This window comes from Choloepus didactylus, chromosome 6, assembly GCF_015220235.1.
Source record: "Choloepus didactylus isolate mChoDid1 chromosome 6, mChoDid1.pri, whole genome shotgun sequence".
NCBI classification, from domain to species: domain Eukaryota; kingdom Metazoa; phylum Chordata; class Mammalia; order Pilosa; family Megalonychidae; genus Choloepus; species Choloepus didactylus.
In genome coordinates this window covers 92,303,805-92,328,785 of record NC_051312.1, presented here as the reverse complement: position 1 = coordinate 92,328,785, position 24,981 = coordinate 92,303,805, and the positions used below count along the sequence as shown (strand labels likewise).

General features: G+C 36.6%; 1 protein-coding gene across 6 annotated transcripts in view; it reads left to right on the top strand.

Moving 5' to 3' along the window:
* RSF1 (remodeling and spacing factor 1) overlaps positions 1-24,614 on the top strand; it is a 215,829-nt gene extending 191,215 nt beyond the window's left edge. For all 6 annotated transcript variants that reach the window (XM_037840801.1, XM_037840800.1, XM_037840802.1 and 3 more), the window contains 2 exons: positions 14,233-14,421; positions 17,059-24,614. In XM_037840801.1, coding sequence (XP_037696729.1) covers positions 14,233-14,421; positions 17,059-17,624 — 755 coding nt within the window. In that variant the 3' untranslated portion in view covers positions 17,625-24,614. The remainder of the gene's footprint in view (positions 1-14,232; positions 14,422-17,058) is intronic.
* The last annotated feature ends 367 nt before the right edge of the window (positions 24,615-24,981 follow it).

The window sequence follows — 24,981 nt, the reverse complement described above, 5'->3', positions numbered from 1 at the left end:
CAACCCCTAAGAAAACAAAGGAATAAGAGAAAAAAAAAAACCTAAAATAACTCTATTGCTTCCAACATGATCTTACTATATCCAAGAAAGTTTACAAACCATAATCATTCCTGAGCATTCCCATAACATTGAGATTACCCTCCATAGTTTATCTGTTCTTATTAGATTATCATTCCCCCTCCACTAATTGGTATCTCTAGGTCCCCTACATTCTACAGTATAAAACGCTGTACATTTTTCACAGAATTCACATTAGTGGTAACATACAATATCTCTCTTTTTGTGCCTGGCTTATTTTGCTCAGCATTATGTCTTTTTTTTTTTTTTTTTTAATCTTCATTTTATTGAGATATATTCATATACCACGCAGTCATACAAAACAAATCGTACTTTCGATTGTTTACAGTACCATTACATAGTTGTACATTCATCACCCAAATCAATCCCTGACACCTTCATTAGCACACACACAAGAATAACAAGAATAATAATTAGAGTGAAAAGGAGCAATTGAAGTAAAAAAGAACACTGGGTACCTTTGTCTGTCTGTTTCCTTCCCCTATTTTTCTACTCATCCATCCATAAACTAGACAAAGTGGAGTGTGGTCCTTATGGCTTTCCCAATCCCCTTGTCACCCCTCATAAGCTACATTTTTATACAACTGTCTTCGAGATTCATGGGTTCTGGGTTGTAGTTTGATAGTTTCAGGTATCCACCACCAGCTACCCCAATTCTTTAGAACCTAAAAAGGGTTGTCTAAAGTGTGCGTAAGAGTGCCCACCAGAGTGACCTCTTGGCTCCTTTTGGATTCTCTCTGCCACTGAAGCTTATTTCATTTCCTTTCACATCCCCCTTTTGGTCAACAAGATGTTCTCCGTCCCACAATGCCAGGTCTACATTCCTCCCCGGGAGTCATATTCCACGTTGCCAGGGAGATTCACTCCCCTGGGTGTCTGATCCCACGTAGGGGGGAGGGCAGTGATTTCACCTTTCAAGTTGGCTTAGCTAGAGAGACAGGGCCACATCTGAGCAACAAAGAGGCATTCGGGAGGAGGCTCTTAGGCACAACCATAGGGAGGCCTAGCCTCTCCTTTGCAGCAACCGTCTTCCCAAGGGTAAAACCTGTGGTAGAGGGCTCAACCCATCAAACCACCAGTCCCCTATGTCTGTGGTCATGTTAGCAACCATGGACGTGGGGTAGGCGAATACCCCTGCATTCTCCACAGGCTCCTCAAGGGGGCACTGCATCTTTTTTTTTTTTCCCTTGTTTTTGTTTTTTTTTTTTTTTAACTTTCCCTTCTTTTTTAAATCAACTGTATGAAAAAAAAGTTAAAAAGAAAACAAACATACAATAAAAGAACATTTCAAAGAGACCATAACAAGGGAGTAAGAAAAAGACAACTAACCTAAGATAACTGCTTAACTTCCAACATGTTCCTACTTTACCCCAAGAAAGTTACCTAATATATCAACATTTCTGTGAACTTGCTCCTACTATATCCATCAGAAATTAACAGACCATAGTCATTCCTGGGCATCCCCAGAACGTTAAATAGCTTATCTGTTCTTCTTGGATTATTGTTCCCCCTTCCTTAATTGCTCTCTATTGCTAGTTCCCCTACATTCTACATTATAAGCCATTTGTTTTACATTTTTCAAAGTTCACATTAGTGGTAGCATATAATATTTCTCTTTTTGTGCCTGGCTTATTTCGCTTAGCATTATGTCTTCAAGGTTCATCCATGTTGTCATATGTTTCACGAGATCGTTCCTTCTTACTGCCGCGTAGTATTCCATCGTGTGTATATACCACATTTTATTTATCCACTCATCTGTTGAAGGACATTTGGGTTGTTTCCATCTTTTGGCAATTGTGAATAATACTGCTATGAACATTGGCGTGCAGATATCTGTTCGTGTCACTGCTTTCCGATCTTCCGGGTATATACCGAGAAGTGCAATCGCTGGATCGAATGGTAACTCTATATCTAGTTTTCTAATGAACTGCCAGACTGACTTCCAGAGTGGCTGAACCATTATACAGTCCCACCAACAGTGAATAAGAGTTCCAATTTCTCCACATCCCCTCCAGCATTTGTAGTTTCCTGTTTGTTTAATGGCAGCCATTCTAACCGGTGTTAGATGGTATCTCATTGTGGTCTTAATTTGCATCTCTCTAATAGCTAGTGAAGCTGAACATTTTTTCATGTGTTTCTTGGCCATTTGTATTTCCTCCTCAGAGAACTGTCTTTTCATATCTTTGGCCCATTTTATAATTGGGCCGACTATACTATTGTCATTGAGTTGTAGGATTTCTTTATATATGCAAGATATCAGTCTTTTGTCAGATACATGGTTTCCAAAAATTTTTTCCCATTGAGTTGGCTGCCTCTTTACCTTTTTGAGAAATTCCTTTGAGGTGCAGAAACTTCTAAGCTTGAGGAGTTCCCATTTATCTATTTTCTCTTTTGTTGCTTGTGCTTTGGGTGTAAAGTCTAGGAAGTGGCCGCCTAATATAAGGTCTTGAAGATGTTTTCCTACATTATCTTCTAGGAGTTTTATGATACTTTCTTTTATATTGAGATCTTTGGTCCATTTTGAGTTAATTTTTGTGTAGGGGGTGAGGTAGGGGTCCTCTTTCATTCTTTTGGATATGGATATCCAACTCTCCCAGCCCCATTTGTTGAAAAGACCATTATGACTCAGTTCAGCAACTTTGGGGGCCTTATCAAAGATCACTCGGCCATAGATCTGAGGGTCTATCTCCGAATTCTCAATTCGATTCCATTGATCTATATGTCTATCTTTGTGCCAGTACCATGCTGTTTTGGCAACTGTGGCTTTATAATAAGCTTCAAAGTCAGGGAGTGTAAGTCCTCCCACTTGGTTTTTCTTTTTTAGAGTGTCTTTAGCAATTCGAGGCATCTTCCCTTTCCAAATAAATTTGATAACTAGCTTTTCCAAGTCTGCAAAGTAGGTTGTTGGAATTTTGATTGGGATTGCATTGAATCTGTAGATGAGTTTGGGTAGAATTGACATCTTAATGACATTTAGTCTTCCTATCCATGAACATGGAATATTTTTCCATCTTTTAAGGTCCCCTTCTATTTCTTTTAGTAGAGTTATGTAGTTTTCTTTGTATAGGTCTTTTACATCTTTGGTTAAATTTATTCCTAGGTACTTGATTTTTTTAGTTGCTATTGAAAATGGTATCTTTTTCTTGAGTGTCTCTTCAGTTTGTTCATTTCTAGCATATAGAAACATTACTGACTTATGTGCATTAACCTTGTATCCCGCTACTTTGCTAAATTTGTTTATTAGCTCTAGTAGCTGTATCGTCGATTTCTCAGGGTTTTCCAGATATAAGATCATATCATCTGCAAACAATGACAGTTTTACTTCTTCTTTTCCAATTTGGATGCCTTTTATTTCTTTGTCTTGCCGGATCGCCCTGGCTAGCACTTCCAGCACAATGTTGAATAACAGTGGTGATAGCGGGCATCCTTGCCTTGTTCCTGATCTTAGAGGGAAGGCTTTCAGTCTCTCACCATTGAGTACTATGCTGGCTGTGGGTTTTTCATATATGCTCTTTATGATGTTGAGGAAGTTTCCTTCAATTCCTGCCTTTTGAAGTGTTTTTATCAAAAAGGGATGTTGGATTTTGTCAAATGCTTTTTCAGCATCTATTGAGATGATCAATTGATTTTTCCCTTTTGACTTGTTAATGTGTTGTAATACATTGATTGATTTTCTTATGTTGAACCATCCTTGCATGCCCGGAATGAACCCCACTTGGTCATGGTGTATGATTTTTTTAATGTGTCTTTGGATTCGATTTGCAAGTATTTTGTTGAGGATTTTTGCATCTATATTCATTAGGGAGATTGGCCGGTAGTTTTCCTTTTTTGTAACATCTTTGCCTGGTTTTGGTATTAGATTGATGTTAGCTTCATAAAATGAGTTAGGTAGTGTTCCATTTTCTTCAATGTTTTGAAAGAGTTTGAGTAAGATTGGTGTCAGGTCTTTCTGGAAAGTTTGGTAGAATTCCCCTGTGAAGCCATCTGGCCCTGGGCATTTATTTGTGGGAAGATTTTTGATGACTGATTGGATCTCTTTGCTTGTGATGGGTTGGTTGAGGTCTTCTATTTCTTCTCTGGTCAGTCTAGTTTGTTCATATGTTTCCAGGAAATTGTCCATTTCCTCTACATTATCCAGTTTGTTGCCATACAGTTGTTCTTAGTATCCTCTTATAATTTTTTTAATTTCCTCAGGATCTGCAGTTATGGCACCTTTTTCATTCATTATTTTGTTTATATGGGTCTTCTCTCTTTTTGATTTTGTCAGTCTAGCTAGGGGCTTGTCAATCTTGTTGATCTTCTCAAAGAACCAACTTTTGGTGATATTTATCCTCTCTATTGTTTTTTTGTTCTCTGTGTCATTTATTTCTGCTTTAATCCTTGTTATTTCTTTTCTTGTATTTGGTTTAGGATTGGTTTGCTGTTCATTTTCTAGCTTCTTCAGTTGATCCATTAGTTCTTTGATTTTGGCTCTTTCTTCCTTTTTAATATATGCGTTTAGTGCTATAAATTTCCCCCTTAGCACTGCTTTTGCTGCATCCCATAGGTTTTGGTATGTTCTGTTCTCATTTTCATTCGTCTCTATATATTTAGCAATTTCTCTTGCTATTTCTTCTTTAACCCACTGATTGTTTAGGAGTGTGTTGTTTAACCTCCAGGTATTTGTGAATTTTCTAAGTCTCTGATGGTTATTGACTTCTAATTGTATTCCACTGTGGTCAGAGAATGTGCTTTGAATAATTTCAATCTTTTTAAATTTATTGAGGCTTGTTTTATGTCCCAGCATATGATCTATTCTGGAGAAAGTTCCATGAGCACTAGAAAAGTATGTGTATCCTGGTGATTTGGGATGTAATGTCCTGTATATGTCTGTTAAATCTAATTCATTTATCAGATTGTTTAGGTTTTCAATTTCCTTCTTGGTCTTCTGTCTGGTTGATCTATCTATAGGAGAGAGTGATGTGTTGAAGTCTCCCACAATTATTGTGGAAACATCAATTGCTTCCTTTAGTTTTGCCAGTGTTTCTCTCATGTATTTTGTTGCACCTTGGTTGGGTGCATAGATATTTACGATTGTTATTTCTTCTTGCTGAATTGCCCCTTTTATTAGTATGTAGTGGCCTTCTTTGTCTCTCAAAACATCCCTGCATTTGAAGTCTATTTTATCTGAGATTAATATTGCTACACCTGCTTTCTTTTGGCTGTAGCTTGCATGAAATATTTTTTTCCATCCTTTCACTTTCAGTTTCTTTGTGTCCCTGTGTCTAAGATGAGTCTCTTGTATGCAACATATTGATGGTTCATTTTTTTTGATCCATTCTTCGAATCTATATCTTTTATTTGGGGAGTTTAATCCATTTACATTCAACATTATAACCGTGAAGGCATTTCTTGAATCAGCCATCTTATCCTTTGGTTTATGTTTGTCATATTTTTCCCCTCTCTCTATTAATATCCTTTATTGTACCCATACCGAATCTCTTTAGTACTGAACCTTTCTCCAAGTCTCTGTCCTTTCTTTGTTTCTCTGTCTGTAGGGCTCCCTTGAGTATCTCCAGTAGGGCAGGTCTCTTGTTAGCAAATTCTCTCAGCATTTGTTTGTCTGTGAAAAATTTAAGCTCTCCCTCAAATTTGAAGGAGAGCTTTGCTGGATAAAGTATTCTTGGCTGGAAATTTTTCTCACTCAGAATTTTAAATATATCGTGCCACTGCCTTCTTGCCTCCATGGTGGCTGCTGAGTAGTCACTACTTAGTCTTATGCTGTTTCCTTTGTATGTGGTGAATTGCTTTTCTCTTGCTGCTTTCAGAACTTGCTCCTTCTCTTCTGTGTTTGATAGTGTGATCAGTATATGTCTCGGAGTGGGTTTATTTGGATTTATTCTATTTGGAGTTTGCTGAGCATTTATGATTTGTGTATTTATGTTGTTTAGAAGATTTGGGAAGTTTTCCCCAACAATTTCTTTGAATACTCTTCCTAGACCTTTACCCTTTTCTTCCCCTTCTGGGACACCAATGAGTCTTATATTTGGACGTTTCATATTATCTATCATATCCCTGAGGTCCATTTCGATTTTTTCAATTTTTGTCCCCATTCTTTCTTTTATGCTTTCATTTTCCATTCTGTCATCTTCCAGGTCACTGACTCATTGTTCAACTTCCTCTAGTCTTGTACTATGAGTGTCCAGAATCTTTTTAATTTGGTCAACAGTTTCTTTAATTTCCATAAGATCATCCATTTTTTTATTTAGTCTTGCAATGTCTTCTTTATGCTCTTCTGGGGTCTTCTTGATTTCCTTTATCTCCCGTACTATGGTCTCATTGTTCATCTTTAGTTCTTTGAGTAGCTGCTCTAGGTGCTGTGTCTCTTCTGGTCTTTTGATTTGGGTGCTTGGGCTTGGGTTATCCATATCGTCTGGTTTTTCATATGCTTTATAATTTTCTGTTGTTTTTGGCCTCGTGGCATTTGCTGAACTTGATAGGGTTCTTTTAGGATTTGTAGACCAATTGAAGTCCTTATCTCTAATTTCTCAGATCTACAGCTTCGTGGAGTACACTTTCTCTAACTAACCAGCAGGTGGCGTCCACGAGCCACCTGTTCTCCACAAGCCAGTTCTCCCCTGCTTAGCCTTTTTGGTGAGTGGGGGAGTGAGTCTTGTGGGGTCCAATTGGTGTACCAAGCTTGTGTGTGTAGTTGGTGTTGCCTGCCCTGTATATGGGGCATGTTTCTGGGCAGTCAGGGAGGGGGGGGTGGCCCTAACAATCAAATCTCCCTGGTGATCCTAGAGTTTTAAAGCTGCTGCAATAGTCTAATCCTTCAGTTCAGTCCTGCCACAGTTTGTCTCTGTCACTGACCCACAAGTCCTTGGTATTGGCGTATGGCTCCTGAGTCTTGCAAGTGGGCCCCTCTTCCAGGCCGTGCACCCCGGGTCCTCTGTTGAGGGATGACTGTGCTATGTCACAGGTGAGTGCCGTCCCCCCAGGGCAGTTCTGGGCTGCTGGGCTGTGTAGGGAGGCTCCCAGTCTGCTCAAATGATGGCTGAATGGGGCTTTGTTAATTCACACTGCTCTACCTTCCCAACTCTGGGACAATCAGCTGAGGTTGCAGGGAAGGCTAATGTCCACGCCCAGTTTTGTGGTGTGTGCCTGTTATTTGAAGTACTTCCGTCACACTGGGTTGTCTGGGGCAGTTCTGGGCTGTGGGGCTGGCGATGGGCAGGAGTGTTTCCTGTCCACCAGGATGATGGCTGTGAGCAGACACCCCCCTTTTCTTGGGAAGTTATGGTGTTTAGTGAATTTTCTCAGCCACTGGATTATTGCCTTTTGTCTCAGAGCTCTCCTAGTTCTGCTCTTGACTTGACCTGCCCAAATAGTAAGTCTTTGAAGCTTTCTGTATTGGGGTTCTTAGAGTAATTGTTTTAGAAAAAGAAAAAAGGATTAAAAAAAAAAAAAAAAAAAAAACGGGCCCTCCTCAGAGATCTAATGGGTTATTGAAATGCTAAGAGACAAAGCAACCAGGGCCATTAAGGAAAGGTCCACAGGGCAGAGAGATCAGCTTTTCTTCGGGATTTGCATATGCGCCTCAGGGCCCTTCCCCTTTCTATGTTCACCAGAACTCCAAAAATCCTCCGCTTTTATTTTGGAGTTTTTCGTGTTGTTTTTTTTCTATGCCTGTCTCCTCTCTGCTGGGCTGGCTGCTCTCAGATTCTCTGGTGTCTGGTCTCCGTCTATCTATGGTTGAAGTTTGTATCAGTAGAATGAGTTTCCGATAAGGGCTGCCACTGCAGTTCTCCCTTCTCCTTCCAGGAGCCGACAGCCCCTCCTCCCCCGGGACTGAGCCTGGCAGGGTGGGGCGCGGGTCCCCTGGCCGCAAAAACTTACAGATTTCGCTGATCTCAGCAGTTCCACGTTTTCATGAGTGTTGTATGAAGTATGCCCAAAGTCAGATTGCTCTGTGGTGTCCAGTCCACGCAGTTCCTGGCTTTCTACCTACTTTCCTGGAGGAGTAACTAAAACATACAGCTCACCAGTCTGCCATCTTGCCCCGCCTCCTGGAGTGTTTTTGTTTTCTTTGTATTTTTTTTTCCCAAACCTTTTGAGAGTAAGTTGGAGACATCGTGCCCCTTTATCAGTGATTATTTCCTAAGAAAGAGAACATTCTCTTACATAACCAGAGTACAATTATCAAAATCAGAATATTTACAATTAATATAGTACTACAGTACATATATTATAGTACACTTAAAAATTTCACCAGGTGTCCCAATATTTTATCCTTTATATCTACTTTTTTCTCCTAGCTGAAGATCTAGTCCAGTATTACACATTGCATTTATTTATGTCTCTGTAGTCTCCTTTTATCTGGAACATTCCTTAAACTTTGTCTTTCTTGACCTTGATATTGTAGAAGAATTATTTCCACAGTTATTTTTCAGGATGTCCCACAATTTGGGTTTTACTGTTGCTCGTGATTAGTTTCAGGTTATACATTTTTGGCAGGAATATCACAGAAGTAATGTTGTATCCTCCAGGTCTCCCCACTTTACTCTTTTTCCCTTTATAATTAATAAATAATTTCTGGGAAGATACATTGAGACTGTAAATATTTTGTTCCAGATCAGATGTTTCACCCACTAGTTTTAGCATCCATTGGTGATTTTCTAATTCCATCATTCCTTTTCCTAAAATTTTTTTTATTTAAAAATTTTTTATAGTGGAATATAATATATATACATAGAAGTGATAACTTTCCAAGTGCAATTTAACAAGTAGTAAGAAAATTTCAAAGAATGTCATGGGTTACAGTTCCATAGTTTCAGTTATTTCCTTATTGAGAAATATAACATATATGCAAAAAGGTAATATCTATCACAGTACAATTTAACAAGTAGTTATATAGGAAATTTCCCAAAATATTGTGAGTTACAGTATCATAATTTCAGTTATTTCCTTATTGTAAAATACAATATCTAAACAAAAAGGTGATAACTTTCAAATTACAATTTAACAAGTAGCTATAGAGCAAATTTCAAAGAATGCTATGGGTTACAGTTCCACCATTTCAGCCCTTTCCTTCTAGCTCTTCTAGTACCCTAGCAACTAAGAAAAAGAAAATTATATAGAGATTCAGTATTCATAATCCTTTGAATACAGTTCCACAGTTTCAGTTATTTCCTTATTGTGAAATATAACATATGCAAAGAGGTAATAACTTTCAAAGTACCATTTAACAAGTAGTTATATAGGAAATTTCCAAGAATGTTATGGGTTACAGTACCTTATTTCCTTATTGTGAAATATAACATATATACAAACAAGTGATAACTTTCAAATTACATTTTAACAAGTAGCTATAGAGCAAATTTCAAACAATGCTATGGGTTACAATTCCACCATTTCAGTTCTTTCCTTCTAGCTATTCCAAACCCCAGCAACTAAGAAAAAGAAAATTATATGGAGATTCAGTATTCATAATCCTTTGTTAAATTCCATCTTGTCTGTTGCTACCCCTTCCTCTAGTTTATTCACTTTCACAATTTTCAGGGATGTCTATGGAGTGACCATCCTAACTTGTTCGTGTTGAAAAGGGATGTCGACATAATGGGAAAAGGGGACACATCTGGTTGATGTTCTTCAAGAGGCTATTGCCTCTGGGTTTGGGGACTTAGCTGGCATAGGAGCTCTCTGGAGGATTTAAGTTTCTGAAGAATAAACTTGGTGAGTGAAACTTTTATAAGAGTCTCAGATAGAGATCTGAGTATTCTTTAGGGTTTTCGGGACTGCTGACTTGGGCTTATCATACTGTGGTCATTTGGGATATCTAGCTGAAGCTTGCATAGGAGTAACCTCCAGGACAGGCTCTCGACCGTATTTGAAATCTCTTAGCCACTGAAATTGAATTTTGTTGCCTTTCTTTTCCCACTTTTGGTCAAAAAGGCATTTTCAACCCCTCAATGCCAGAGTCAGGCTCATTCCCACAATCTATGTCCCTCATCACCAGGGAGACTCATTCACTTGGGGTTCCAGTCCCACGTCAGGGGGAGGGTGATGAATTTATTTGCAGAGTTGGGCTTAGAGAGAAAAAGTCCACATTTCAGCAACAAAAGAGGTTGTCTGAAGGTGACTCCTAGGCATCATTATAGGTGGGCTTAGTCTCCCCTTAAAGCCATAAGTTTCATAAGAGAAAGCCTCAAGATCAAGGGCTTGACTTATAAAGTAGGGGGTTTCTAAGTTCACATACCATATGTTCTGTCCATGATAATCCATCCCTATCCACATTATCACCACTTAGTTGTACAATCCTCATCTCTCTCCATTTTAAACAATTCCCATGACCCAAAATACCCATAACTCTTTTCAGTCCTTAATTATTTGTCCCTAGTATTTGTGTGGTACTAGTAAGGTATTTCTATTAATTATAGTCCCTAGTATGCAATAGGTAGATTATTCGCATATACCACTCTGTTATCAACTCTGTACCGGTGTCATACCTTAGAAGTACACCATGTAAGCACCTATCTATATTTCTAGTGCTGATATGTGAGATACATGCCTTTAAACAACCCCTTCAATCCTATTCGCCTTCAATTCAGCTTTGATACTTATAATCCCTTTAACAATCATCACCCCTAGCCATTACCATATCTTTGAATTCATCCTTATTAACATATCTGAACATATTAGATTATCATTCCCTTTTCACTAGCCTCTGTCTATCACTAGGCCCCCAATATTCTACATTATAAGACATTGATTTTACATTGTTCAGTTCATAGTAGTGGTAATGTACAATATCTCCTTTTCTGTCTGACTTATTTCACTTAGCATTGTATCTTCAAGGTTCATCCATGTTGCCATATGTTTCAGGACCTTGTTCCTTCTTACTGCTGCATAGTATTCCATCATATGTATATACCACATTTTGTTTATCCACTCGTCTGTTTAAGGACACTTGGATTGTTTCCATCTCTTGGCAATTGTGAACAGTGCTGCTATAAACATCAGTGTATAAATGTCTGTTCACATCACTGCTTTCAGATCTTCTTGGGTATATAGCAAGAAGTGGAATTGCTGAATCATAGGGTAATTCGATATCTAGTTTTCTGAGAAACCACCAGACTTCCACAGAGATTGTACCATTATACATTCCCACCAGCAATGAGTAAGAGTTCAAATTTCTCCACATCTTCTCCAGCATTTGTTGTTTCCTGTTTGTTGGATGACAGCCATTCTTATTGGTGTGAGATGATATCTCATTGTGGTTTTGATTTGCATTTCCCTAATAGCTAGTGAAGGTGAACATTTCTTCATGTGTTTTTTAACTATTTTTATTTCCTCTCCGGAAAAATGCCTTTTCATATCTTTTGCCCATTTTATAATTGGGTGTTTGTACTGTTGTTGAGTTGTAGGATTTCTTTATATGTTCAGAATATCAGTCTCTTTTCAGATTTATTGTTTCCAAATATTTTTTCCCATTGAGTTGGCTGCCTCTTCACCTCTTGGACAAAGTCTTTTGAGGCACAGATGCTTTTGATTTTGAGGAGTTCCCATTTACCTATTATTTCTTTCATTGCTTGTGCTTTGGGTATAAGGTATAACAAGCTACCTCCTATTTCTAGAGCTTGAAGATGTTTCCCTATATTATCTTTTATTGCGCTGTCTCTTATATTGAGGTCTTTGATCCACTTTGAGTTAATTTTGTACAGGGTGTGAGGTAGGGATCCTCTTTTATTCTTTTGGATATGGATGTCCAGTTCTCCCAGTCCCATTTGTTGAAGAGACTGTTATGTCCCAGTTCAGTGGATTTGGTGGCCTTATCAAAAATCAGTCGACCATAGATCTGGGGGTCTGTTTCCAAATTCTCAGTTCAATTCTGTTGATCAGTATATTTATGTTTGTGCCAGTACCATGCTGTTTTGACCACTGTGGCTTTATAGTAGGCTTCAAAGTCTGGAAGTGTAAGTCCTCCCACTTCGTTCTTCTTTTTTAGAATTTTTTTAGCAATTCGAGGCCCTTTCCCTTTCAAATAAATTTGACTGCTAACTTCTCCAACTCTGCAAAGTAGGTTGCTGGAATTTTGATTGGAATTGCATTGAATCTGTAGATCAGTTTGGGTAGAATTGACATCTTAATGTTTTGCCTTTCTATCTATGAGCATGGAATATCTTTCCATCTATTTAGTTCCTTTTTTATATTTTTTAGTAAAGTTTTGTAATTTTTTGTGTTGAGGTCTTTTACATCCATGGTTAAGTTTATTCCTAGGTAACTTGATTTTTTTAGTTGCTATTGTGAATGGAATTTTTTTTTTTTAATTGCCTCTTCAGTTAGGTCATTACTAGTGTAGAGGAACATTACTGAGTTATGTGCATTAATCTTGTATTCCGCCACTCTGCTGAATTTGTTTATTAGCTCAAGTAGCTTTGTCATTGATTTCTTAGGATTTTCCAAATGTAAGATCATATCTGCAAATAATGACAGTTTTACTTCTTACTTTCCAATTTGGTTACCTTTTATATTTTTATCTTGGCAAATTGCTCTGGCTAGAATTTCTAGCACTATGTTGAATAATAGAAGTGACAGTGGACCTCCTTGTCTCATTTCCAATCATAGTGCAGAGGCTTTCAGCCTCTCACCATTGAGTACTATGCTGGCTGTGGGTTTTTAGTATATGCCCTTTATCATATTGAGGAAGTTTTCTTCAATTCCTACCTTTTAAAGTGTTTTTATCAAAAAGAGATGTTGAATTTTGTCGGATGCTTTTTCAGCTTCTATTGAGATGATCATTTGATTTTTCCCTTTTGATTTATTAATATGTTGTATTACATTGATTGATTTTCTTATGTTGAAACACCCTTGCATGCCAGGAATGAACCCCACTTGGCTGTGGTACATAATTCTTTTAATGTGCCTTTGGGTTCAATTTGCAGGTATTTTGTTTAGGATTTTTGCGTCTGTATCCATTAGGGAGATTGGCCTATTTTTTCTTTTTTTGGAGTATCTTTATCTGGTTTTGTTATCACGGGGTTATTTACTTCAAAAAATTAGGTAATGTTCCTTTTCCTTCAATTTTTTTGCAAGAGTTTGAGTAGGAGTAGTGTCAATTCTTTTTGGAAGGTTTGATAAAATTCTCTGAAGCCGTCTGGCCCTGGACTTTTATTTGTAGGTAGATTTTTGATGACTGATTGGATCTCTTTGCTTGTGATTGGTTTGTTGATGTCTTCTATTTCTTCTCAGGTCAGTCTAGGTTGTTTATATGTTTCCAGGAAATTGTCCATTTCCTCTAAATTGTCTGTTTTGCTGGCATGTAGTTGTTCATAGTATCCTCTTTTGATTTTTTTTTTTTTTTAATTTGTTCAAGATCTGTAGTAATTATCCTGTTCTCATTTCTGATTCTGTTTATTTGGTCTTCTCTCTTTTTTACTTTGTCAGTCTAGCCAAATTTCTGTCAATCTTTTTGATCGTCCCAAAGAAACAACTTTTGGTTTTATTTATTCTCTCTGTTCAATGGAATTCATTAGCACTCCTGAAAAACAGCTCTGACACAATGTCATTCCCTTACTGAGTCTTATATTGGTTGGAATTTGAGAAGAACAATGCTCTTTAGCAATACGCTGAGACTGTAAGTAGCCCTGTGTGCTATGTTTAGCAGATTTTCATTCCATAAGAAGAAATGCCAAAACAACTTGAATTCTGTACATCTTTGGTACAGGCTCTCAGTTTTCTGTAGTTAGAGGATTTCACCTCTGCAGTATACTGTGAAGGTACAACTGGAGGCACAGCAAGGAACAGCATGTTGTCGGAGGCAGAATAGAAACAATCCACCAAGAAGAGCAGTCATGGCCACTTGTGCAGCTGACCTGATAGCTCTGGTTAGATGCTATAAAGATCATAAAAAAAGTATAAAACAATTTCTCATCTTGATTGATTGACTTTTAATGATATACATTTATGAGGTTCGACATTAAAGACCCCTACAAATTGACTCATATTAGTTAAAAAGAAAGTAAGAGATTTTTAAAAGTATTGTTCATTTAAAAAGTTTTGGGATTAAACTCTACTTAGCAGCTTCACATTTTTATAACTTTTAAGCCAGCCATACTTCTACATAATGGACTTTAAGTTTATACTTTTCTTTTTCCTTCCCTTTTTTTTTCACAGAAAGTGACATTAGCGATGATTTTAGTGATGATTTTGTAGAAACTCGGCGAAGGCGGTCAAGGAGGAACCAAAAAAGGCAAATTAACTACAAAGAAGATTCAGAAAGTGATGGTTCCCAGAAGAGTTTACGACGTGGTAAAGAAATAAGGCGAGTTCACAAGCGCAGGCTTTCCAGCTCAGAGAGTGAAGGTAAGGAATAGATCTCCACTTTACATTAAGTTTGGATGAGGTAGAAATAAAAATTATTATGTGAACTCAGGACTGTGACTCTGTACCATTTCTTAAAAATCACAGATAACCAGTAATATTTTATATTGTACCTGGTCACTATAGTTTAAAAATATGATACGTAATAAGAAACTAATTTTTAAAGTTTCTATTTTAATAATTAAATTTTTTATTGAAACTAGATGAGTCTTGGAAGATTGTGAACTGAGCAGCATTTCTCCTGTTCCTTTCTCTTTTTTTGCTTATTATTCATGGCCCTCATTTTGAAATAAGTTCTTTTCCCTGAATAGCTGAACAGTTCCTCAGGTGCTACTGTCTCTCTCCACCTTGCCTGGGAGCTTCAGTTGGTAACTATTTTATCTCTTACCAGCTTTAGCTATGCCCCATTCTTAAAGTGCAAGAGAAGTTCTTAAATATGGATGTGTGATATCCATTTAGTCTTTGTAGCTAATATAGAGCTCTTCTTGAGTGCATTTAAATGATCCCAACCATCACCTTTCCCCCTTTCTTTTTCATATATTTAATTTGCCATTGTTTATTACTGTTTCGAAGAATGTTTGCTTTCCTAAATCCTTGTCAATAAGTTCTTGGCCCAAGCCAGGGGAGAAAGGGAAAGAACTGGATTGGGATGCTAAAGAAGGAAGGTGAGCATGTGGTTGTGTATGTACTTATATCCATTTGTCATAAAGACAAACATAAATTCATTAATTTAACTATTAAACACAAATATTTATTGAACCAGGCACTGCACTATTCTAAGCACTCAGAATATAACAGTGAATAAAATAGCCAAAAATATCCCGTGATTTTTATTTCAGATGGAGAGAAAAGGGATAATAAACAAGATAAATAAGTAGAATATATGATATATTGGGTGGAGATAAGTGCTATGGAGAAAAATAAAAGAAAAAAAGTGAGTTAAGGGAATAGTTGGAATTTCAGATAGGTAACTAAGGGAATGCCCCACTAAGACAGTAACATTTGAGTGAAGACCTGAAAGGAATACTGAGTTCAAGTCACGAAGTTTTATAAAAGAAAAGTGATACAGGCAGATGCAAGAACAAATGTGAAGGCCTTGAGAGAAATTGGTGCCTGGTATGTTCAAGGAACAGAATAGAGGCACAAGTGGTTAGAGCAGAATGAGTGAGGGGAAGAATAGTATGAGGTGAGGTCAAAGAGAACAAAGGGGGGGGCACATCCTGTAGAGCCACAATCAGCAAACTATGGCCCACCTGGTTTTATAAAGTTTTTGTAAATTTTTATTGGAATACAGCTATGTCAGTTCATGACATCTTGTTTATTGCTGCTTTCATGCTACAACAGCAAAGTTGAGTAGTTGCAACAGAACTATATGGCCTGCAAAGCCTAAAATATTTACTTCTTGGCCCTTTACAGAAAATGTTTGCTAACTGCTGATGAGGAGCAATGTCCAATGAACTTTCTGCAGTGATGAAGTGTTCTATACCTCTGCTGTTCACTACAGCAGCCACTAACTTCATGTGGCTCTTCATTACTTGAAAGTATAGCTAGTGTAACTGAGGAACTGATTTGGTTTTTTTATTTTGTTTAATTTTATTTAATTTAAATTTTAAAAACCACATGTGACCAGTGGTTATCATATTGGACAGTATAGGGTAGACCATTATACAGACTGGATTTTATTCTGTGTGAAATAAGAAACTGTTGTGTTTTAATTTGCAATGGTAACTGTGTTATGAACAGATTAAATGGGGCAGTGGTAGAAGCTAGGAGACCAGTTGGGAGACTATTGAATTGATCCAGGTGAGAGATGATGGTGGTGGGAAAAGGGTGGTAGCCGTATATGAATGAAAGTAATCAAGTTATGGAAATATTTTGAAGGTAGATCAAAAAGGTTTACCGTTTGGTTGGACAGGATAAAGAAAGGAGCCAGGGATGACTGAGCAGATGAAGAAACAGAGTTGCCAGTATCTCAGATGGTAGAGACCAGAAGGGTGCAAGTTTGAAGGGGAAGATTAGGAGCTTGGTTTTTGGTTTGAGATGCCTGTTTTGATATCGAAGTGTAGATGTTGAATTTAGGGGTGGCCTATAACAAATGTGGTTGTTACTTGCATATAGACGGTATACAAAGCCATGAGACTAGGTAGAGATCCCCTGAGATATAAATATAGACAAAGAAGAGAAGGCATTGGAGGATTACAAAGTGCATTTACTAACAGGATGAGAGTTGGCACAGTATATCTAAAGTTCAGAGTTGGGTACCCAATTTTAATCTGTTTCCTTATCAGTATGTTTACATGTTTCCTTAATTTGAAGGCTAGTGGGAAGGAGTTCCTTAGTTTTTGACTAGCCAATCGTCATTAATTCAAGGATAATCAGATTTCTTGTGGGAGAAATCTAATTCTACTTTTTCCTAAAATTATAAGTATACTGTCTACAAATCATATTGGACATTGTTGTGGGAATTAGAGGAGAGAAATCAGGCCAGTTATTGGAGATATTTATGTATGAACCGGTCTGGAAGCAGGAAATGGGGTGAATATGGGGAGGAAAAGGAGAATTACTTAAATTTGTTTATGGTTAATTGTGCCAATGGCTTAAATGTGCTATTTATTCTAGAGAGCTATATGTCCAAGAACTCTGAAGATGATGAGGTAGCAAAAGAATCAAAGCGGTCAGTTCAAAAGCGGAGCCGAAGCACAGATGACTACTCAGAAGCAGATGAGGAGGAAGAAGGTAAACCATCTCGGAAAAGGCTACACCGGATTGAGACGGATGAGGAGGAGAACTGTGACAATGCTCATGGAAATGCAGATCAGCCTGTCCATGGGAGCCAGCACAGGGCCATGCCCTCAGAACAAGAGAGCACCAAGAAACCCTACCGGATAGAAAGTGATGAGGAAGAGGACTTTGAAAATGTAGGCAAAGTGGGGAGCCCATTGGACTATAGCTTAGTGGACTTACCTTCCACCAATGGACAGAGTCCTGGCAAAGCCATTGAGAACTTGATTGGCAAACCAAGTGAAAAGCCTCAGACCTCCAAAGACAACAGCATAGCCAGTGTAAGCCTGGCTCCCAATGGGACAAGTGGTGGGCAGGAGGCAGGGGCACCGGAAGAGGAGGAAGATGAGCTTTTGAGAGTGACTGACCTTGTTGATTATGTCTGTAACAGTGAACAGTTATAAGACTTTTTTTCCATTTTTGTGCTAATTTATTCCACGGTAGCTCTCACACCAGCGGGCCAGTTATTAAAAGCTGTTTTATTTTTCCTAGAAAACTCCACTACAGAATGACTTTTTAGAGGAAAATTTCAACAAACCTGGAAGTCTTTCTGTGAAGTAACCAGTTTTGAACTTTGAAGACAAATAATTGCTGTAAATTCCTTTTGATTTTCTTTTTCCAAGTTCATGGTCCTTGGAAATTTCATTCATGGAAAAAAAAATATCTTATTATAATAACAACAAAAGATTTGTATATTTTTGACTTTATATTTCCTGAGCTCTCCTGACTGTGGCAAAGGGTGGATAAGAATGCATTCCAAATCTGTGAGGGCCCAAAATAGAATTTAGGGTGGGAGAAAGCACTTGTGCTTTAGCTTTTTCATATTAAATATATATTATATTTAAACATTCATGGCATAGATGATCATTAACAGACTGTTTTAAAAAGTCCAAGTCTGTATTGTTGCAGTTTGTGAATTGTAGATAACATCATACATAAATCATTTAGTAACAGCCTTCATGAATTCAATCTGTTTACTATTGGAGATAACCACACTTAATAAAGAAGAGACTGAGAAAGTACCATCATAAAGAACTCTAACCTAAGTTTCTGTTGTAGCAGAGTTTCTTGTTTTGTTGTGTTGTTTTTAATCATCTGAAAAGTTTTTGTACAGTAAAATGTATAATGAAGCTTGACAACCAGATTGTGCTAGCAACAGATTTTTAAAAACAGTTTTATGCAGTGGTAATGAGGTGGCCTCTATTGTACTATGTCTGGTGGAGATTTAATAGTCAAATAATTGTGGTCTTTCTTAAGGCCCAAGTGGACAATAAGCTTTGCAGATAGTATATAACTCTTGTCTTCTGGCCACTTGATGTTTAAATATCTGGAATATCATCTTGAAAGAAATACATCTACACATAACATACATGAAGAGATGCTAAGCTGACAATGGTATTTTAGCACATTTGAAGACAGGGAAGGGATTTTCAGGTGAATTTTAACTGGTCTGTTCTTGCCTTTAGTATCTACTTCAAATTGAAGTCTACAAAAAAAAGCAGTTCCTTTGGGAGGTTTTTAGTTTTGAGTTTTAGTGCACGTGTGTGTGTGTGTGTGTGTGTGTGTGTGTGTGTGTGTTGAAATTTCCTATCTGCCTGGATGTATTAGCAGATTGTGAATGCAGTTTTGGCCTTTGGCCATTAGACTTCTATTAAAATTCATCAATATTCACATGACCGACATAGAGTTAAATGAGAACCACCAATATACTTAAATGAATAGACATGACATCTATATCAAACACCTTAACAAGTTAAAGAAAGATAAGCCCTTTGTTTAAGAAAAAGAGGACTTTTAACTAACTGAATATCTTATAAATAATTGACACTAAAACAAACTTTTTTTAAGTTAGTTTCTGTTAGAGCTATAAAATTTCAGGCAGAACGGTAACATTGTACAAAGTATAGCACTTGTGATTAAACATTACCTGTCAGATTTTGAAACCTTCAACCATTACTTCTGTGAAAACTTTTGCCCTGGGATTTGGGTTTTTCTATTCTTGTGCTGTGTCTATTGCCGGCACTGGACACAACATATCTGCTGCTGGCCCAAGAAACTTTGTTGATTTTTCTTCCCAAATTAAGCATTATATGTGATAGTGTATAGTAAGGCACTTCTCTTTTTTATTATTAAAGAGCTGGCATTAGACTTGCATTATAAATACCTCTCTAGAAACCTTATACTCCTTTTCCTTCCTTAATAGGTGTTGCCTCTTAAATCTTTTGGCCTTGGAAGATTATAGCTTTTGTTTTTCAGTTGATGTTGGTTCTTTTGTTTGCTTTGTTTCACTTTAGTTCTGTAGTATCTGCCCTTTAATACTTTTGCTTTGATTCTAGCAATGTATATGTATCTGTACAAAAAAATAAAATAATGAAAGCAGCCTAAAAATAGGATGCACCAATAGCATGTGGTTCCAAACAAGTTGTGATTTTTATTTTGAAACAATGTTCCATTGGAGGGAGGGAAGGGCTTATATTCACACAGACAGGAAAACTGAGCTATATAAGGAACCACATTTCCTACAAAACCTTTACCCTTGTTTCATTTATTTGAAAGTCAGTTAAGAACTTTAACCTTTTTAGCTATCTAAAGCAGGAAGCAGTAGAAGGGTTCCTGTTAGACCAAGGTAAGTGGTTAGAATGTGCAAGTGGCCTTTCCTGCCACTCCATCTTCCCGTACCATTTTAGTCCTGCAGCCAGGTAAAGCCACTACAGTGTAGAGATTCTCCCAGGTGCCCTGTCTCTACCTCAACACACCAGCTCCTGCTTTCACTATTAGATCTACTCCTCGGTTACAGAAGAAGTATTAAATAGGTAGATTATTAGCAGGATGCCTGAAGTGAAATAAGGAATTCTTTTTATTCTGCTCTAGAGAACTGAAAGTAATTTTTATCAAACTGAAGACTATTCCATTTAGCAAATGTCCCACTGACTAATGGGTTATGATGCCACTTTCGCTGCCTGATATTTACCAAATTTTAAAAAGTGTTGGTGAACTTCATAGCATATCCCTTCTAATCTTGCATTTTGATTAAACCAATTAACTACAGTTCATCTGCCAAGAATGTAATCCAAGCAGCTGATACAAAATATTATGCAGATATATTGATTATAGGAAATTAGCTTTTGATCAGTTCAAAAACAGTTCTGCTACATGGTGTTTAGATTCAGTCCTTCAAAGAGTCTATGTTCAGTGAAATATTCACTCTGAATGTGCTTTGAAGAAGTTATAAACTCAGAAAACTTAGAAAAAAGTAAATGTTCTGTATCCAAATACTTAGTACAGTCAATAGGAACTGGAAAAGGCATAGGAAAGCAGCAATTCATCTAGAGTTTAGACCATCTTGGAGCACTAACTATGAAGTTCAGAAAAGCTTTTGTATCCTGGAACCCTTTAGTATTTTAATCTCCCTTTTTTAAAAATATAAGTCAAACCCCAATATCAAACTCCAGACATGTAGTTTAGTATTCAGAATATTTAGTGTGCAATTTCTATAAAAGTTTGAGAACTAGCTAAGTTTTCAGAAACCAGAAGCTTTGAATTAAAATGTATGTGAAAAACTCAGACTGAAAATACACATTTTGGTTTTATAGACTTGTACTGATGAAATAGTGTTTAGTGTAAAACCTTTTCCATTGTTGGCACATTTCTGCAAAATGATGGCAGAGGTATTTTCAAGAATATATGTGGGTTTCCATGACATGTCTCATTCTAATTGGTCAGGGTTTCAAGTTCAGAGAGTAAATGACAATTTCATTTAGAACAAATTCATGTCTACTGATAACCTTATTTTTTTTTTTTTAAGTGACCTGCCAAAGTATCAAAGACTTTAAATGTTAAAGAAGTTGTGGAAAAAAATATTTCCAAACAAATTAATTATAAAGGGATATATTATATCCATCCAGTTTTCACTTTTGGTTGATATAATCCATCCCATAATAAACATTTGAGCAAAGAACATATATTAAGATAAATGTGAACCTTGTTATTTAGAGTTAAAATGATGGGAAAATGCTAGCTATTTTTAAGTGGGACTGATGGAATTCTCTTTGTCACAAGAAATGCCTTTTCAGTTTATGTGGGCATAAGAGGTGTTAACCATGTGCTAGTTTGCTCTACCATACAATGTAAATAACTATTCAGAAAATAAAGTTTTAAACTTCATTCTTCACCAACACAGCGGAACAGGTCCAGATCTCAAGGCATTGCCTCAATTACAGAATCCAGTTAATTTTCAACAACTATTCAAAGACCCAGATCTTTTTTTTTAATGGAATACACACACATATACTTTACAAATAAAAATAAATCCTTAGAAATCATTATTTAACATTATAAAAGAAATGGCAAATAATTATATTGCAACTGATAGGATATTGTGAACATCAATTATTTACAGAAAGTCGAGAGAAAAATAGTGAAATTACTATTCTTGGTTTGGCATGCTCAAAATACATTCCTGGTTCTCCAAAAAGCAGAGGCTGCCAAGACTGTGTATCTGCTATCCTCTACCTGGCCCCTGACTGTTAAACATGATCCATTATTAAATTTTTTTTACAATAAAACCCATTCCTATTTCATCCACCATTCCCAGTGTGTACCTGGGTGAATCTTAATCTTGGAAGTGGCAAGTTAACTGCTGATTTTCTTTGTTTTTATACTAATCCTAAAGACACCCAAAATGCTATCATAGTTTTTAACTGGGTTACTGCATTATGTATACCCTTAATTTGTTTCAATATACTTCACTCCAACTTGAATTATCGTTTAACATTTTTTTGAGTGCCAGGAATTGCTAAGTAACTATGAAATACATATTGAAGAGTCATTCCCCAGCAGGCAGATAAGCCAAAATATAGTGACTTCATATTTTCACACTCAAAACGTTTTATTCATACAAACCTCAGAAATTGATTAGAACTAATAGGATCCCTTTAGTGGATTTTTCCCTCATTTTGGTCATGTAAGCTCAATTTTTTTTTTTTTTAATTGTATATTCATACCACTTAATTTGGGGAAATGCTGTAAACCAATTCTGGCACTTGTAGTGACTTCAGTTAATGAAGGTGTTATTTCATTTTAATAACTTTTAAGGTATGCCTATCCTATATGAGAGGGCATAACAAATTATTAGGTGAGTAGAAATCTATTAAGCATCTGAGACATTTTGAACAAGAAAAACAGATACATTTTTAAAGAAACTACACTTGTATTTTTTGCCAAACCGGTGTAAGTGGAAAACGCACTAAGGACTGATTAAATCTGCCTTGTTCTTTTTGCCACTGGATGATGTAAGTTGAGAATGGAATTGTTAACTCTAATTATATATTTTCTTGACTTTCATCACTTTCTAAAAATATATAATTTAAGTGTTTAGGGGTTTTGTTTGATCTGTATTTATTGAGTTCTGGTTATGCACCAGGAGCTACATGTCACACTTATGGACAGCCAGACCACAGTCATCGGGGAACTTAATGGCTCAAGACCTGAATCGTTTAACTTATTTTGTATGTTGAAAAAAAAAAAAAAAAAGTTTATTTTGCTTGAGAGTCACATTTTTTTATAACTGTACAGCTTTTAAGGGATGGGAGGTGGGAAAATACCCTGAAATAGGATGTAGATTTTTACAATTGTGTTTATGCTAGAACATCTACAGGTACATTATGTAATTAAACCTAAAATTATTTAAAATTTTGTGCCAAGGTCTTTTTCATTCTCTTAGCTTTTAGCAGAGTTTATGCATGTCAATACCGCTATATGGACAAGCCTTGAAATTAGGCTAACAACCCCTGTCCCCAATGCTTGGAGATCACTGCATGAAAATTGTATGTGTATATATGTATATGTGTGTGTGTGTATATATATACACACACACACATACATATACATAATATATATACACACATTACACAGATACGTACATACATAAACACACAGACACAGCTCTAGTTTATATTAGTGTAAATGGATTTTCAGGATCAGAGCAGCTATAATAGCCCAAATTTGGCACCGTAAACAGCATCTTACAATGTGTGTTTTTCGTGATACTAACTAGGGTATTTTCAGTGTTGGTCTGGTGTTTTGTTCTTTTATCAAAGTAGCTTCTTGATAATGGTATTTGAATTGTAGCTTGCCCAAACCTGCCACAAAAAAAGAGTTTTGTGTACAACTTTGAAAAATAATGTCCTGTGCTGATGCAGGGGAGGGAGAGGGTTAATCTATAAAAGAAGGAAAAGCTGAAATTGCTCAGTTTGGTACTCTTTATTCAGTAGACTTAATTCCACAGGAGTATTTGTCTGCTGGAAGCATGGTAGGAAGGGAAATCAGATTCAAATTTCAATTTCCTCATTTAATATTTTGAAATCCTGTAGAGCTGCTGATTCTAGCAGTCTTCTAAATGGCACTTTTTTACCATAAATTATATTAAAGAGACATTTGTTTAAATGCCAGTACTTCTGCCATTTGTTAATTTTACTATTCTGATTTCTCACCTTTGTAGTACAAGAATATGAGGATTAAATTCATCTAAGTATGTCCTATTTCTATCTAAACTACCTTCAGCTGTTGTCAACTAATGTGGGAAGTCAGTCTCTTTGCTATCCTTACCAGTTCAGAGGTGAAGCCTGGGGATGTGAATTTCCAGGTGAAGAATTCAAATTCCAGGTAATTTGTAGATGGTAGGCAGCTGGGATTCAGGGCATGTTTTATCGTAACACCTCATGGATTTTCAGACACACTTACGTGAAATGCTTTATTTTCCTAAGCATAAAAAAATATATTCCTGGAATACGTTCTCAGAATGCTTTATTTTGTTTCTAGGAAATGAAAGTTAAAGTGGAAGCTACAAAATTAGCATAAAACTTAACCTTGCAAGATGCCAGAATCTTAGTCTTGAGGTAATCAGGACCATACTGATAGTCAAAGGGGGAAGCTGGAGTGCTCTCTGCCATATGCTAATACACTGCATGTGTGAGGGGGGAAAAGATTTGAAAACTGGAAATGTGGTTCCGATAATACATAAAGTAAATTTGGTGCATTAAAAAATATGGGAATTCCTGGCAACTTCAAAGCTTCAGGGGTTAACTGCAGTTTATGAATACCTAGTATGTTAGAATTGCAATGCACAGTTTTTTAAATACAATATTCCTTGTGAGTGAAAAACAAAAATATGTTGCAGCTGGTGCCAATATTTTTGTTAATGAAATGTTCAATGTTGTCTCACTATAGTCTGATCAGAACTCTTGGTGTTATAAGCCAGGCCTAATGCCATTTTATAGCTATCGGCCTTATTATGTAACTTTTTCTTTCAAAATGTTTTATTATAATACTGCTTCTGTCATTTCTTTCACTTAATATTATGTCAATTGTCATAATAAAAAATTTAAATAATTTGATGTATTTAGCATGATGTGTTTGCAAACAGTTTATTTTAAATTTTCTGGCACATGGAAAGCTAAGAATTTCCTCTAGCAGTTGATGAAGATTAACATTTTTTATCACCCAGGAATAGATGAGCTGTTGCAAATTTACAAGTGCAATTTCCTCAGAATAATTTTTAAGGCTATTTGCCAACCAGGTGACTATAAAAAAAACTATTCTTGATTTCTGTCTTTTAGCCGCTGAAGAACTGACACATCAAAGAAGGCTTGGGTTCTGTGTGGCCCCATGGGACGATAGAACTAAACCAGAAGGCAGAAGCCATAGGGAAAAAGCTTTTAGTGTATCCTATAAAAGAACTTTTTTACAGAGGTCTCATAATAA